The sequence below is a fragment of the Corvus hawaiiensis genome, chromosome Z, assembly GCF_020740725.1.
Source record: "Corvus hawaiiensis isolate bCorHaw1 chromosome Z, bCorHaw1.pri.cur, whole genome shotgun sequence".
Classification (NCBI taxonomy): domain Eukaryota; kingdom Metazoa; phylum Chordata; class Aves; order Passeriformes; family Corvidae; genus Corvus; species Corvus hawaiiensis.
In genome coordinates this window covers 14995364-15011677 of record NC_063255.1, presented here as the reverse complement: position 1 = coordinate 15011677, position 16314 = coordinate 14995364, and the positions used below count along the sequence as shown (strand labels likewise).

Sequence of the window (16314 nt, the reverse complement as noted above, 5' to 3'; positions counted from 1 at the left end):
CAGTCTAGAAGAGAATAAGCACATGTGCATCCCACCAGTGCTCTTGTATCCTCCCATCACTGGAGTTTAAGGACAAGGCAGCCTGGGTCAGCAGAACAGGGAACTCCCTTCACATGAGCAGGCTCTCAGGGAGAGGAAAAGGCATGTCACTGCTGGAGAGCATTGGGTTGGGGCCAGGCAGCGATAGGGAATGCTGAGAAGGGCATGGAGCAGTGGGGCAGGAGCAAAGGACTCGGTGTAGGGACCCTGAGGCGTTTGGCAACCTGGGAAAGCACTGAAAGCTGTTGCACAAAGCTGTTGCTTTGTTTGGGTTTACCCAAAAGGAAGGACTCTTACAAACTGCATCAGGCAAGCGGGGCACTTATGTACAACCTCTTTTTACTTTTGTTACTTCTTTCAGCTTTTATTCTGCAATACAAACATTGCAGTTCTGATTAGGTGTTATTAAAGTTGGTGTTTTGGAGCCCTGAAGAGGGGCACTTGCTCTGAAGGTGCTCTATGCAATCCTTTAAGCCTGAACTCTGCAACTACCTGAAAGGAGGTTGTAGTGAGATGGGGGCCAGTCTCTTCTGCCATGCCTACCGTGAGAGGACAAGAGGAAATGGCCTTAAATTGAGACAGGGGAGGTTCAGGTTAGGTATTAGAAAAAAATTTTTCCCTGTTAAGGTGATCAGGCGTTGGCATAGATTGCCCAGAGAGGTGGTGGAGTCACCATACCTGGAGGCGTTTAAGAGGCATCTTGATCTGCTGCTGGGCGATACAATCTAGTGATTTAGGGGTTACTGTGGTAGTGCTACGTGGGTGGTCAGACTGGGTGATCTTCCAACCCTGATGATTCTGTGATTCTATTCTGCGATGCTGATCCTTCAAACTGGACCAGCTTGAGTCCTTTTTCAGATGGCATGGTGTGGCCCTTGTATGTCCATGCAGTGAGACCTGCCACAGGTGGTCCCTTGCCCTCCTGTGCATCATCCTGTGCCCTGGGTTGGTGCAGTATCTGCTGCCATAGACCCTGATCTCATGAGCACTCCTTGGGTGTGAGTGGTGCTTTCCCCAAGTAATTGTATTTAACGTGTGAATTCAATGCCTGGTGCCCTTATCTTGCCTCCCTGTGCAGCTTCAGGCTTTTCCGTCCCTCTGTGCTCAGGCTGCCAGCTCAGCACCGTCTGCTGGTGACATGAGGGGTCCTGATAGCTGGGGCAGGGCCGTGCCAGCTCTGGGTCAAAGCTTGGTTTTCCTCTTGTGGCTTCTGTGTCATGACGGGTTTAATTATAACCTCTTCCATCATGCTCTCACAGCTTATCTAGTGTGCTCCCTCATGCTCATTTCCTCTCTGTAGTATCTCTGTTGGGTACCAGCTGCTGTCACTCGCACAGGCAAGTAAAATTGTCTTTGGGGCCTTAGGACAAGGAGGTAAGGGTCCCGGTGCTGCTCTGAGGTCCCAGGACCTCTCACAGGCTCACCAGCACAGAATGCAGCCCTTGCTTGCCATTGGAAGCTGAGTCCCAGCTTTCAGGTGCTGCTGGAGGAGGAAGGAGGACCGTGCGCACCGGTGGGGTCAGAAGAAAGAGCTCACCCATCTGTCTCCTCTGGCAGGTGACGCAGGAGTGGGGACAGCCCAGCCGCCACCATGGTTGCCCTCTCGCTGAAGATCAGCATCGGCAATGTGGTGAAGACGATGCAGTTTGAGCCCTCCACCATGGTGTATGACGCCTGCCGGATGATCCGTGAGCGGGTGCCAGAGGCACAGATAGGACAGTGTAAGTCCATGGTGGGACTGGCTGCTGTGCCAGGGCTGCCTTGGCTTAGCTCCTGGTATTTCACTGGTCTCCCTTTTCTTTTCTGTCTGTGTCTCTCTGGCACTTTCCCAGAGAAAGTGGTGGGGTGGGGGGACCAAGGTCCAAGTCCTCTTGTCCAGTTGAGGTGAGGGTCTGAGCTTCTCAGACTCCCTCCTCATCACCCCAGAAGAATGTTTGGGGGTTTGGAAGTTAGGAAACCACATTTGGAAGTGAAATACTCATTAAGCAATTTGAGTCCACTGCCCTTTCTGTCTCTGCTCCTCTGTCCTACTTGCATTCATCACCACTAGCCAGGTCTATGTGAGTTTAAACAGTTGCAGGGGTCGTAGTAAACATTAGTAAACCATTTGAGTTAATTTTTCCTTTCTTGGGATATATATAATCTCCACTGGGTCTGTCCTCACTGGCAGCTCTCTGCCAGACCCATGCTGGTGCTCCATTACCTTTCTAGGCTGCCTTAGCTCCAGTATTTTCTTGCTGCTGCTGGGCTCACAATTTATCCTATGGCTCATGAGCTCATGATGTGACTCACGCCCACGCGGATGTGGCCTGTCCCCATCATGGATGGGGGGTTGGAGCTCTGGGACGCTGTCTCAGGGGCTCTCCTGAGTCCCTGCAACCCCCAAAAGCGGCTGTGCCACAGAGGAGAGACAGCAAAGCGGAGGTCAAGAGTCGTGGGAAGAGGAGGGGGAGTGCAGCGACATCTGGGAGCAGCACATTCCTTAAGGTTGAAAGGAAATGCCTTCTCGCGCCGTGCCCGGCTGGTCAGCAGTCCAGCAGACCATGGCTTTCAGCTTCAGCGAGGGACTGGATGTCTTTGGATATGCAGGGCTATAGTGGTGTTGGATGGAGCATTGCATTTCCTGCTCCTGGGTGTGAGCCAGCCTGTTTATAAAAAAAGCAGCCAGGGGAAGGCCTTAAAGGGAACTTCTTATTCCTGCGTTCCTTTTCAGTTGCTCCCAGCTTTTCTTTTCCTATGTGTTCCTTGCAGCTTTTACTTCTCTTTGCTGTCCTTACACACGGGCACTCGGGCTCCTTTTTTGAGCTGCCCTGTGTTTTTGTCACCTTTGGGCTGGGGGAGCTTCAGTGTAAGTTTCCAGCTCTGCTCTTGCTCTGTCTCAGGAAGTGCCTATCCCCACCCAACCCGTGGATCTGGGGCAAGCTGCTCAGTTTTCAGTGCTGTGGATTTATCCTCTTGGAATTTGCTCTGAAAACAGTTTGGTTTTTTGTTGGGTTTTTTTTTTTTTTACTTCAAAAATAAAATGGCAAGCTTTCATGATTTTTCTGCTCCCTGTTTAGTAGGATCCTAACGGCAGTGTTAGCCAGGCAGGCGCAGGGCGGCTCAGGAATTTGTCCCTCCCCAAAGAGAGCTGCCAACAAGATGACGAGTTATAAACATAGCCAACCAAGACAGCCTGCGGCGCAGGATTGTTGCAGAGGTGGAGAAGGACCTTTCCAGGGCAAAGCCAGGCGTGGTCCTTGCCTCTTGCTACATGAAAATGGGCCTATCCCTGTGGGTCCAAGCTGAGGAGCCACTGCCCAGGCTCCAGCAGCAGCCTTTTCACCAGGTACCCCACCCTGAGGGAGCAGGATTTGGTGAGCAATATTTACTCACCACCTCTGAGACCTTGTAAGCCTTGAGCCCATCCTCCTTCAGCCTCTCATTCTGTGAAAAGAGGAGTCCCAGGCCCTCTTGTCCCTCACACCAAGGTTCCATCATTTAAGCTGCCTCTCTGTATCTTTTCAAACTGTACTGTGTCCTGGGGAGATGCAGACACCCTACCACCAGAGAATACTCAAAAAGTGGAGTGCCTAGATTTTATAGGCCAGTTCCCAGCACCCTTCATGGTGATCCCCACCATTTTATTACCTTATTTTCACTATTACTACGCATTGCACTGAAGATTTCAGAGAGCTGTCAGCCACAACTGCAAGCTCTTCCTTCTGTTGTGTCTGTCAATTCCAAGTTCAATGTTGTGTAGGGATGCTGCAGATGATTTTTTCTGTAGATAACTGTGGTAAAACCTCAGAGCTTGCGTGCCAGCTTTATTGCCCACTCATTAGGTTTAGGCTCCAGTGTTTGCAGGGCTGCTGTGCTTCATGCACTGGGCTGCACCCGGTGCATATCCCTGGGCACAGAGCAGCACCTTGGTGGCCCTGTGCTGCTCTACCAGGACTACCCTGGCAGAGACTTTACATGTTTTTCAGCCAATGATTTTGGGCTCTTCCTCTCGGATGAAGACCCAAAGAAAGGGATCTGGCTGGAGGCTGGGAAGGCTCTGGACTACTACATGCTTCGCAATGGGGTAAGTGTCCATCCCACATCTTTCCAGCTGCATCCTTTGCTCTGTGGTTGGATGTGTTTGCAGCATGGAGGTGGTGTGGGTGCCTGCCCTGCTGCCTTGCACTGTGTCCTGCAGCACGTCCTGTCACCCCCACAATTGCACTGGGCAAGGGGGAGCTGTTGGACTGGCGGTGGGATGTGGGTGCACCCTGCACTGGTGCCACTGCTGGGAGCTGTGCTCCACTGTGCCCACAGGATACCATGGAGTACAAGAAGAAGCAGCGGCCCCTGAAGATCCGCATGCTGGATGGGACAGTGAAAACGGTGATGGTGGATGACTCCAAAACTGTCACGGACATGCTCATGACAATTTGTGCCCGGATTGGTGAGGAGAGGACAGCAACAGGGGAGAAGGGTGGTGGGGAGAGAATGGCAGAATCTGACAGGCTTCTGGGGGAGCAGCAGCAGCTCTGTGGCAGATGGCCTGGCAGCACGGGTGTCTGAGGGGTTTGTGAGGGGAGGGGACGCTGCTCTGCACCCCTGCGTTGCTCCATGCTCTTTGTTTGGCAGAACAGTGCTGCTGAGTTTGGTTCTCTGCAGGCATCACCAACTATGATGAGTACTCACTTGTACGGGAGATCATGGAAGAGAAAAAGGAAGAGGTTACTGGCACCCTCAAGAAGGACAAGACCTTGCTGCGAGATGAGAAGAAAATGGAGAAGCTCAAGCAGAAGTTGCACACAGATGATGAGTGTAAGTGCCTGAATGTGCTGGGCATGGGGTCAGCCTGTTGTGAGGGCCTTGGGGAGGGGAGCAAGGACCCCTGTGAGGGGAAGAGGGCATGGAGAGGACTGTGATGAGGGAACATGTGCCCACACTCCCTGGAATGTCTGCTGCCTGGGGGCCCAGGACAGATGGGTGATAGCTGGGATGCGCCAGGTGGGCATATCTTTCTCACTTGACATGAGCAGCCCCAGGGCGAGGGCCAGTTGTGCCTCGGTGCCTGTTCCTGTTCACATCCTGGCATTGTCTGCAGTGAACTGGCTGGACCATGGCCGGACCCTGCGTGAGCAAGGCATCGATGACAATGAAACGCTGCTGCTGCGGCGCAAGTTCTTCTACTCTGACCAGAACGTGGACTCGAGAGATCCTGTGCAGCTCAACCTGCTCTACGTGCAGGTACGGCTTCCCAGAGCCACCTGGCTCCACTGCCTCCTGCCAGCCGCTGACAAGGCTGATAGCTGAAGGTTTTGTCAGGAGCCATGACAGGGGGGTACTCGGTTATGTCCTGGGTAAGAGCCAAGACTGGCAATTCCAGCCCTATCCTCCGTGGGAATCCTGTGCCAACTCTGTCTGGTAGGAACCATCCTGAAATGCTGCTGTGGTTCCTCTCCCAGGCTTGATGCCTGTAGGGGACAGCCTGGTCCTACATACTCCTGTTTTTCAGGGCCACTTCTTTTAAGTCTGTTAAACATGTTGTGCTTGATGTGGAGGAGAGCAGTGGCAGGGCCGCGTGGCTGCCCAGCCCACTGCAGTGTCTTCTATTCCCACGTAGGCTCGTGACGACATCCTGAACGGTTCCCACCCTGTCTCCTTTGACAAAGCCTGTGAGTTTGCTGGCCACCAGTGCCAGATCCAGTTTGGGCCACACAACGAGCAGAAGCACAAGCCGGGCTTTCTGGAGTGAGTGTCCTGAGAAGCCCCTGGGCTTGTCTCGAGGTGGCTGGAGCAGCTTGGCAGCACCCAGCACCACACTGCCTTATGGGGCTCCAGGGGTTTCGGTGCCTCTGGTGCAACCCCTGTCCTCCCTACAGCACAGTGCCCAAGTATGGGGATCCACACCAGCTGTGAGGGGTGCCAGCCCTCCATCCTGCTCCTTCTGACAGCCCTGTAGGGACATGCAGTCAGCTGCTGTGGGGGTGGCCCCAGCCCACCCTCTGGCCTGCCTCGATGCCGCACAAAGGGCTGCATTCTCAGCACCTTTACCCCACATTCAGCTAGGGCAACTCCCAAGGACAGCTTTCATAGCTGCGGCAATCTCTCCCACATTCTTTCTGCTTCCAAAAACTCCCAGTTTGTGCCCTGGCAGGGGTTTGTCTGAGGCTTTGGGTTGGGCCTGTTCATAGTCAAGGACAGACACTGGCTTTGCACTCTGCTGCTAACAACTCACTTGGCTGTCTCTTGGCAGGCTCAAGGATTTCCTGCCCAAGGAGTACATCAAGCAGAAAGGAGAACGCAAGATCTTCATGGTATGTGCAGTGGGGAGGTTGAGATCTGGGCTTCTTGTTCCTCCTCACTAAAGGTTGAGGCACTCCTGTCTGAGGAGGCAGCACACAGCAGTCTGGTGGGTGAGAAACAGGAGCAGGAGCTGGGCAGACAAGGCAGCTCCTGAGGTCCCAGAGATCAGAGCTGGGGCAGGGAATGCTGGTGGGGTGGGGAGAGCCCAGAAAGGCTGTGCAATGGTGTTGAGGCAGGACTGTGGAGCTGGTGCAATGTTCTGTCTTTGCTGTTGCAGGCCCACAAGAACTGCGGGAACATGAGTGAGATCGAAGCCAAAGTTCGCTACGTGAAGCTTGCCCGTTCCCTCAAGACCTATGGGGTCTCCTTCTTCTTGGTCAAGGTAGAGCAGCAGCCCCCCGGTCCCACTTCAAACTGACCAAAATCCTGCTTCTTCAGCATCCCTCCATCTGTCGTGTCTCCAGCTGCTACCCCTCAACCTATGTTGCTCCAGTTTTCTCTGCATCTCCCCTGTCCACATCTCCTTCTTGCATTTCCCTGTGTACTGCCTTCCTACTCCTTGGTTCACGCTTTTTCTCATTGTTAAGCTGCATGTGATAGTTGTCACCACTAGAAGGTGTGGCCTTGCGGGTGTTTGGTAGCTATGGCAGACTTCAGATGTCTCTACCTCGGTGGATCCATCCAGGGATAGCCCGCAGCCCTTCTGTTGTGGCCCACAGGAGAAGATGAAGGGGAAGAACAAGCTGGTGCCACGTCTGCTGGGGATCACCAAGGAGTGCGTGATGCGCGTGGATGAGAAGACCAAGGAAGTGATTCAGGAGTGGAGCCTGACCAACATCAAGCGTTGGGCAGCCTCACCCAAGAGCTTCACCCTGGTAAGGGACCAGAACTGATCCCCCATGCCCCCTCTGCTCTGGTGCAACTGTGGGGGGCTGCTCTCACTCCAGTTCCTGTCTCTGCTGTTGCCCCATGGCAGCACAGGCTTGTCCTCCTCTGGTGCGTCTCCCAGTGCTTGCTTTGAAGGCTGGCGCTCGGGTGCTTAGTGCATACCAGAGGGGCTCAGGATGGCTGCCAGTGCCCTGCTCCGGTGCTACCCTGTGCCCTGCTGTTGCAGGATTTTGGAGATTACCAGGATGGTTACTACTCAGTGCAGACGACGGAGGGGGAACAGATCGCCCAGCTCATTGCTGGCTACATCGATATCATCCTCAAAAAGGTGAGGCTGTGCTGAGAAGGGCACTGATAGCCCCTCTCCAGAGAGGGGTACAGGGTGTGCCTTCCAGCTGCCTCCAAACAGCCATTGGCACACAGTACTGCTGGGAAAGCTGGAGACAGGGCAGGGGGATCCTGTGACCCTGGTATGGTGTCTGGGCTGCAGGAGGAGGGCAGGGCTTGGGGGTATCATTTTCTCTTTCCCTTTGCAGAAAAAGAGCAAAGACCACTTCGGACTGGAGGGGGATGAGGAGTCCACCATGCTGGAAGACTCCGTGTCTCCAAAGAAGTAAGTTTTCCAGGAGCAAGGCAGCTGCCAAAGAGAAGTTGAATGGAGTCTGTGCTCCAGCCAAGCTTGCAGCACAGCAAGGAGGAAGAGCTGCCATTCCCACAGAGCCTGGTGCTAGCACTGTGGGCGTCCCTTTACCTGGTATTTCTCTCCATTTCAGGTCGACAGTCTTGCAGCAGCAGTTCAACCGTGCAGGCAAGGCAGAGCTGGGCTCAGTGGCCCTGCCAGCCATCATGCGGACAGGGGCTGGAGGGCCAGAAAACTTCCAAGTGGGCACGATGCCACAGCCTCAGCTGCAAATCACCAGTGGCCAGATGCACCGAGGGCACATGCCTCCCCTGGTAAGCTCTCCTTGTGCTGACCATAGGGCACAAGCTCTGAGAGGTGGCTGTCAGGCTTGTGTAGACCAATCTGTTTGGGTCTATGACCAAGCATTGCCTTGCTGTGAAGAGCAGGGGCTCTGTGCCACTGGCTTCATGTGCTTGCTGGTCTGGCTGAGCCAGTGTCCTCCTGCACCCTCTCTGCAAACTTGAGCTACACCCCAGTGTTTTCACCTGGCTAGTGACTGCAGCCTCTCATTCAGGCTGTGACTGGACAGCCCCACTAGGACTGTGGTTTGCAGCAGAACCCAGTGCTGTGTTTTGGTGCCCCCATCTACTGTGCAGCTGGAGGAGCACTTGGAAAAGGCCTCGAGGAGGCTGCTTTCTTTTACCCTATGCAGCCTCCTGTGGGAGCTTGCTATGAAAGCCTTGTGGGATCCCACAGCATCTGCTCCCCACTCCCTGAGAGCTGGTTAACTGTGAGACTTGATTGTAACCATGGTGGAATGAGGCATTTCCTAGTGGGAGGTGCAGAGGGGAGACTCCCTTTTTGCTAAGTGCACCCCACTTTGTGGAGACCTACCTAGAGTGGTGTCATCAACAGCACATTGCATGGAAGCATTTGAGCCAAATCTGTAATCCTGGATTACAAGCCTTCGTCTTATCTCGGTCTGTCTCTGTGTTGCAGACCTCAGCCCAGCAAGCCCTGACTGGCACTATCAACTCCAGCATGCAGGCTGTGCATGCAGCCCAGGCCACGCTGGATGACTTTGAGACCTTGCCACCTCTTGGGCAGGATGCTGTGAGTGCTGGGTGAAGGTGGGGTGCTGGGGGTGGACCTTGCTGGAGGCTGGGCTGGGTGAAGCTGGCCACATTCCCAGGAGAAGTGTGAGCAGCTCCTGGGAGGATCTCCTGAAAAGAGATGGGGTTGTATCCCACTCTGTGGGCAGACATGGAGGGGACGCTTGATCATGTTGTTTGGTCAGGGTGGACTAGAGAATTTGGGTGGTCGCAGGTCTTCCTTCTGTTTTCGACATATCCTCTTCTTTGCACTTCTCTGTGTGAGCATGTGTGCTCTACCACCATCTCCTGATCCTGTTCTCCCCATTCAGGCATCAAAAGCTTGGCGCAAGAACAAGATGGATGAGTCGAAGCATGAGATCCACTCCCAAGTGGATGCCATAACTGCTGGCACGGCCTCAGTTGTCAACCTCACTGCAGGTATGTGGAGGGTTGGAGTAGAGGGAAAGGCCAGTTCAGGAGAAGGCTTGGTCCCTCTTTTCTGGCTGAAAGACTCCTTTTGCTCCCAGAAAGGAAAACCACATCAGTGACAGGTGTGGGGATGCTCTTGGAGCACGACCCATGCTGACTCCTCTCTTCCCTGTGCAGGGGATCCAGCAGACACGGACTACACCGCCGTGGGCTGTGCCGTCACCACCATCTCTTCCAACCTGACGGAGATGTCCAAGGGTGTGAAGCTGCTGGCTGCGCTGATGGAGGATGAGGGAGGGAACGGGCGGCAGCTTCTACAGGCAGCTAAGAACCTGGCGAGCGCCGTCTCAGACCTGCTAAAGACAGCACAGCCTGCCAGCGCTGAGGTGGGGTGCTGGAGTGGCTGTGGGACTGAGAGGAAGGGGGAAGCCAAAGGAGAGCCACTGAGTGAGGTTTTAAGGCTTGTTCACGAGCCTGGTGTTGATTTTGCCTTGTTCGTTGCAGCCTCGCCAGAATCTCCTGCAGGCTGCTGGCCTGGTAGGGCAGACCAGCGGGGAGCTGCTGCAGCAGATTGGGGAGAGTGACACTGACCCCCGGTTCCAGGTGAGCATACCCAGCAGCAACCAGGGACACCCACTCCCTAAAACCATCAGCCTTTGCACAGGACCTCACAGGAGGGCTTCGGGCTGAACATTGGCCACTACCCATGAGGGAGGAGACAGGCCATTGCCCATCTTTGTCTCTAGAGTGATATAGCACCTCTTATCTTGTGGATTCCATGTAGATCCCAGAAAACCGGTGTGCTTGGATCCAGCCTGCCTCTGAACCAAAGACGGTAAAACAGGGCTGTAGGCATGGCTTGTTGGTCCTTGCCGTCTCCAGCGTGAAGGGGGCTCCTCTGGGAACTATAATCTGAAATCTTTGGAGAAGGGCTCTTGCAAAATTCTGCTTTTCTGGTGGTTGGCTCTCAGAAGTCCATGCACTCGGGTTGCTGCTGGGGCAAGTGCTGCTCTGGGGGTCATCTCTTGCAGCCACCTCAGCTCCTGCCTGCTGCTCCCTGCCTGTGGGAGCTGCCTGCCTGTACCCGTTAGAGACCCTGTATGGGTGGAGCCTTGTGTGGCATTTTTTTTTTAGATGAGCTAACTGCCAACTGGCTCGCTTTCCCATGACTGTTCCTTCCAGCACAAAGGAGGTAGCACACTGTGCTGGGGAGTACAATCCAGATATAGTATAGACCAAAATACTCCAGAAAGAAGGGGTTTCTGTTCATGGCAGCCACACAGCTTCAACTGAGTAGAGAGGCCTTGACTGATATCCAAGGGGAATAGAAAAGCTAGGACCAGGGCAGGAAGCTCTATTGGGCCATGCAGCAGTGCCAGGACAGAATATCCCCAAAGGTCAGATTTAGGACCTGGAAGACAATTTGCAGTTGAGCAGCAGGATGTTCTGCCTCACAGCTGTCAGACCCGAGTGTATGTACTTCCTTCCATGGGCTCAGATGCCGTGGTCTGGGGACTCTGGAATTGGATGCATGCACTCTCTGGTCTTTCATCCTGTCACAAAAGGTGGTGGATTGCAGTGGGAGTAGTCTTGGCTTGCAGGAGGTGAGAGGATGCTGTGACCTTCTGGTTTGGTGGCTGGGGGCTTACCTGTCATGGGGTGCAGGGCTGCTCACTGTGAGCACACACACAGCAGGAGGTTGGCAGCTGCAGCAGACAGAGAGCCCTGCCCTGCCTACCAGGGTTTTTGCTGTTCAGTGCTGGTGCTGCCAGTTTGCACCAGCAGTGTGCCACGGGGGCTAATCCTGAAGGCTGCAGAATGCTGTCATGTCTGGTGCCCTGCAGGAAAGCAGTTTGCCATGTGCTGGTCCCTGCCTCTTGCCTGCTGGCGCCTGTTGTGCACCTGCCACTGAGGAGAGACGAGGCTGGTTGCCCTGTCATACCTCTGCTTTAGCCTCGGGAATAACAGCGGAGATGTATTCTAGCTTGTCAACCAACAAGTCAGAATTGAAAATAAAAATAGCTGTCATGTCTGCAGTACGGGTGACCAGCATGGGAGCATCTCCCACTTGCCTCTTGCTGGCAGCTGCCCATGGTGTGGGTGTGCCATGGCTGGCTTGTGCCTGCTGTTTGGCTGGAAGGGTTTGTCATTTTTTCTCTCTGTTCAAATGTTTGCAAACCCGATCAAATCCAGGCAGTACCAGCAGTGCCTTGCAGCAGGTTCTCTCTGTGGAGCAATTGGGGATGGGTGGTTGCCTGGGGAGTGGGGTAGTGGGGTGATGCTGAGCATTGCCTGAGCTGCTGCAGGTGGTGTTTGTGGCAGTGCAGGCTGCAGCTCAAGGCCAGGCTACAGCCTCACAGCCAGCAACAGCAGACAGTGGAGATGGGGTCAAGGTGTTGCTAGCCTTTCCAGGTATTCAGTGCTGCTGGTGCTTGGACAGAGTGGCTGAAGGGCCCCCGAGGGCTCACATTTCCCATCTGAATATTTCACAAGAGCCCTGCAGATGGCTGTGGCTGCTCCCACTGCCATGGCTGCCTTGTTGACCTTTTCTGTCCCCTCCCAGGACATGCTTATGCAGCTGGCAAAGGCAGTGGCCAATGCTGCCGCTGCGCTGGTGCTCAAAGCCAAGAACGTGGCTCAGAAAACAGAGGATGCTGCACTGCAGACACAGGTGATCGCAGCGGCCACCCAGTGCGCCCTCTCCACCTCCCAGCTGGTGGCCTGCACCAAGGTAAGCAGCAAAATTAACCCTTGCCTCAGTGTGGCTGTGAGTTTCACCTGGCTGGGAGGCAGCTTTGCGGCAGGGCCCTAGGTGTGCCAGGACCACACGTCCTAAGGCAGGACATTGGAAATCTGGCACAGGAAGTGTGGGCTGCCAAGTCCCTGCCACTGTGCCCAAACAATGAGGATCCTCTTTGGAGGAGCAGAAGTTTGGGATAGCTCCTTCAAGGAGCGTAACCATGCTCACTGCACAGCCTTTCTCCTCCCTTCCAGGTTGTCGCTCCCACAATCAGCTCACCAGTTTGCCAGGAGCAGCTGATCGAGGCTGGCAAGTTGGTGGCCAAATCAGCTGAGGGCTGTGTGGAGGCCTCCAAGGCAGCCACCAGTGATGACCAGCTCCTGAAGCAGGTGGGGGTGGCAGCCACAGCTGTCACCCAGGCCCTGAATGACCTGCTGCAGCACATCAAGCAGCATGCCTTGGGTGGGCAGCCCATCGGGCGCTACGACCAAGCCACTGACACCATCCTCAATGTCACTGAGAATATATTCAGCTCCATGGGCGATGCAGGTGAGACTGAGGCACCCAGGGCAGAGCACAATGCATAGCAAGGTATCAAAGAGCCCTTGGGACTTGCTAACAGGCCACACTTCCATTCTGTTCCAGGGGAAATGGTGCGTCAGGCTCGTATTCTGGCGCAGGCCACCTCCGACCTTGTCAATGCCATCAAAGCCGATGCTGAGGGAGAGACAGACCTGGAGAATTCACGCAAGCTTCTGAGTGCGGCCAAGATCCTGGCTGATGCCACTGCCAAGATGGTGGAAGCTGCAAAGGTCAGTGTGTGGGGAAGGATGGATGCTGGCTTTGGCCCCAGCCCTGTCCAGTGCTATTGGCTCAGTGCTGGGGAGGGGATGATCAGCCCGTGGTTGAGCAGCAGTTCCCAGAGCAAGGTCTTGCACTGAGCCAGGGACCTGTGCAGTAGCATGGGGCTTCTCCTGTGGAGGAGCTTCAGGGAGCTGTGGGTGGTAGCAGAGGAGCTGTTACCTCTCCTGCTGCTGGACTCTTCTGGAGAGACTTTGAGCATCTCCCGAGCACTGTAAACCAGACTACCTTGTGGGGGACTCCCTGGCATCAGGCCAGAGTGGAGGTGCTGCTTCAGGAGGAAAAGGGACTCCATGGTCCCTGAAAGCTGTGATGGCTTTTCTGCTTTCTCCAGGGAGCTGCAGCCCACCCAGACAGCGAGGAGCAGCAGCAGCGGCTGCGTGAGGCAGCAGAAGGGCTCCGCATGGCAACCAATGCCGCAGCCCAGAATGCCATCAAGAAGAAGCTCGTGCACAAGCTGGAGGTGAGATGCTGGGCAAGGATCTGCAGAGGGCAAGCAAGCACAGGCAGTGAGCAAGACCTGACAGGGAGCCCCCATATACCTCCACCTTGCAGAGGGATAAAGTCCTTTTCAAGTCCAGTGTCCATTGTGCATCACAGAGAGATCTCCCTTCCCTTGTGTGCACTGTGTTGCTTTGGGGTGCTGGGCATTGAGGGCACTGAGGATGCTCAGGTGCCACTGGAGTAGGCACAGGAGAACTTGTTTGGGGGATCTGGGCCCTGGTAATGGCAGGGGGGCTTGATACAGACTGCCAGTGTTAAACCTGTGCCTCCCTGTGCCAGCACGCAGCCAAGCAGGCTGCCGCCTCGGCCACTCAGACCATCGCCGCCGCGCAGCACGCCTCCTCCTCCAACAAGAACCCTGCCGCGCAGCAGCAGCTGGTGCAGAGCTGCAAGGTAAGGGCCTGGGCCTGATCCTGGCATCTCCAGTGTTCCCTCTCCCTGTCTCATCTCCCATCAGCAATGCTGGTGCTTCCTGCTCAGCCACAGTGGTCAGACTGGATCTTGGGGTCCTCACTAACGTCCCTTAGGAGCTGATCTTTTGATCGCTGGTCCTGGGTTGAATCCATGTCCTTCTGATGGATCCTCTCCAGTGACCCTTTTCTCTGGCAGGTGGTGGCAGAGCAGATCCCAATGCTGGTGCAAGGTGTGCGAGGAAGCCAGTCCCAGCCGGACAGCCCCAGTGCCCAGCTGGCTCTCATTGCTGCCAGCCAGAACTTCCTGCAGGTACTCATACTGCCCAGAGCCGCCTCCCATTACAGCTCTGGCATTGCAGCTTTCCTACCATGCCTGTCCCTTTTAAGACATTGGGAGATCTGCACACAGGCAGCTGAGACACTGCATGTTTGTACTCTTCTCACTGCTTTTTGTTCTGGCCCTACAGCCTGGTGGGAAGATGGTAGCTGCAGCCAAGGCCACCGTCCCCACCATAACGGACCAAGCCTCTGCCATGCAGCTCAGCCAATGTGCCAAGAACTTGGCCGCAGCTCTGGCTGAGCTCCGCACAGCTGCCCAGAAGGTGAGAGGCTGGGTCCCATCCTGCAATGAGACACCACCTGTGCAGGGCAGCAGGGAACGGCGGGGACAGCCTGGTGGCAGGCTGCGCTCTCTGCCACAGCCAGAGACAGGTGGGCTCAGCGGTCACCCACTCATCTTCCCTTCTTCCCCACCACAGGCTCAGGAGGCGTGCGGACCCCTGGAGATAGACTCTGCGCTGGGTCTGGTGCAGAGCCTGGAGAGGGACTTGCAGGAAGCCAAGGCAGCTGCCCGTGATGGCAAGCTCAAGCCTCTGCCAGGAGAGACGGTAAGGGTGCAGAGAAGGGTGGCTCAGGGTGGACTCTGGGGCAGTGGAGTTGCTAAAAGGTGCAGCTCACCAACATGTCCCACTCATCCACTTGCAGATGGAGAAGTGTGCCCAGGACCTGGGTAACAGCACCAAAGCTGTCAGCTCCGCCATCGCTCACCTCTTGGGAGAGGTGGCCCAGGGCAATGAGAACTACACAGGTACTGGCCTCCACAACAGGGCTGGGGGAAGGGGCACTAAGCTGTCAGGCACTGACCTCTCCATACCCCCAGGAATTGCTGCCCGGGAGGTGGCCCAGGCCCTGCGCTCGCTCAGCCAGGCTGCCCGCGGTGTGGCAGCCAACACCTCCGACCCGCAGGCACAAAGTGCCATGCTGGAGTGCGCCAGCGACGTCATGGACAAAGCCAACAACCTTATCGAGGAGGCGCGGAAAGCAGTGGCCAAGCCTGGTGACCCAGAGAGCCAGCAGCGCCTGGCCCAGGTTGGGACAGTGGGTACCCCAGTGTGCCCTGTCAGGCTGTGGGAAGAGTGTGAGGCTGGCTGGGAGGTGGTGACCGCTCTTTGCTTCTCTGTAGGTGGCCAAAGCAGTGTCACAGGCCCTGAACCGCTGCGTTAACTGCCTGCCAGGGCAGCGGGACGTGGATGCTGCCATCCGCATGGTGGGAGAGGCCAGCAAGAGGCTGCTCTCGGATTCGGTGAGCTGAGCTGGGGCGGGAGGGGAAGGGGGAAGTCTTCTGGAGATGCAAGCTAGTCCAGCAGCATTGGGTTCCACTAGCATATCCCCACACATGTGCCTGACTTCCATCCTCCATCTCCTCTCACTTCTCTGCCTCTCCTAACCCCTCTCTTTCCTTCCAGTTCCCTCCCAGCACCAAGAGCTTCCAGGAGGCACAGAGCCAGCTGAACCAGGCCGCGGCAGGGCTCAACCAGTCCGCCAATGAGCTGGTGCAGGCGTCGCGTGGCACCCCTCAAGACCTGGCCAAGTCCTCTGGCAAATTCGGGCACGACTTCAATGAGTTCCTGCAGGCAGGAGTGGAGATGGCCAGCCAGTCCCCGGTGAGAGCAAATACCTCTTGGGACATCCTGAGTGCAGTGCGAGGTTGGGGATATCTGAGAAGGTGGCTGACCAAAGGCAGGGTGGTCAGGCAGTAGTGGTTAGGGTGGCTGCGGCCAATGCAGCCAGGGAGATGGGGACTGGAGCTGTGCAAAACTGCAACAGCAGAGAGAAGGTGGCTTGGGTTAGTTCAGCAAAAATTGCTGTTGTATCCTTGCTGTTCGCAGACAAGTTGGATGAAGGGAACCAGATCAGCTTGAAAATCACCAGAGAAGACTCAGGGTGGGTGTGGGCTTTAAAAAGTTGCTGCAGATAACTCTTACTGGCTTTTTGCAGAATAAGGAAGACCGAGCACAGGTGGTGTCAAACTTGAAGAGCATTTCCATGTCCTCCAGCAAGCTGCTGCTGGCTGCAAAGGCTCTCTCTGCTGACCCTGCTGCCCCCAACCTCAAGAATCAGCTGGCAGCTGCAGCACGGTAAGATGAACTGCTCCCTGAGAGT

General features: G+C 55.6%; 1 protein-coding gene across 3 annotated transcripts in view; it reads left to right on the top strand.

Annotated features, from left to right (window-relative positions):
* The window catches only part of TLN1 (talin 1), a 34918-nt gene that overhangs the window by 4579 nt on the left and 14025 nt on the right, over positions 1-16314 (top strand). The window contains exons 2-31 of one of the 3 annotated variants that reach the window (XM_048290800.1): positions 1597-1760; positions 4008-4105; positions 4339-4468; positions 4684-4836; positions 5120-5262; positions 5639-5766; positions 6272-6332; positions 6599-6703; positions 7041-7196; positions 7436-7537; positions 7746-7822; positions 7983-8163; positions 8831-8944; positions 9255-9363; positions 9532-9740; positions 9859-9957; positions 10139-10189; positions 11918-12085; positions 12349-12643; positions 12740-12906; positions 13290-13418; positions 13739-13852; positions 14069-14182; positions 14340-14474; positions 14631-14759; positions 14857-14959; positions 15032-15240; positions 15335-15454; positions 15618-15815; positions 16150-16289. In XM_048290800.1, coding sequence (XP_048146757.1) covers positions 1631-1760; positions 4008-4105; positions 4339-4468; positions 4684-4836; positions 5120-5262; positions 5639-5766; positions 6272-6332; positions 6599-6703; positions 7041-7196; positions 7436-7537; positions 7746-7822; positions 7983-8163; positions 8831-8944; positions 9255-9363; positions 9532-9740; positions 9859-9957; positions 10139-10189; positions 11918-12085; positions 12349-12643; positions 12740-12906; positions 13290-13418; positions 13739-13852; positions 14069-14182; positions 14340-14474; positions 14631-14759; positions 14857-14959; positions 15032-15240; positions 15335-15454; positions 15618-15815; positions 16150-16289 — 4067 coding nt within the window. In that variant the 5' untranslated portion in view covers positions 1597-1630. Of the gene's footprint in view, positions 1-1593; positions 1761-4007; positions 4106-4338; positions 4469-4683; positions 4837-5119; positions 5263-5638; positions 5767-6271; positions 6333-6598; positions 6704-7040; positions 7197-7435; positions 7538-7745; positions 7823-7982; positions 8164-8830; positions 8945-9254; positions 9364-9531; positions 9741-9858; positions 9958-10138; positions 10190-11917; positions 12086-12348; positions 12644-12739; positions 12907-13289; positions 13419-13738; positions 13853-14068; positions 14183-14339; positions 14475-14630; positions 14760-14856; positions 14960-15031; positions 15241-15334; positions 15455-15617; positions 15816-16149; positions 16290-16314 lie in introns of all 3 variants that reach the window. The other 2 variants (XM_048290801.1, XM_048290802.1) reach the window with 2 other exon arrangements.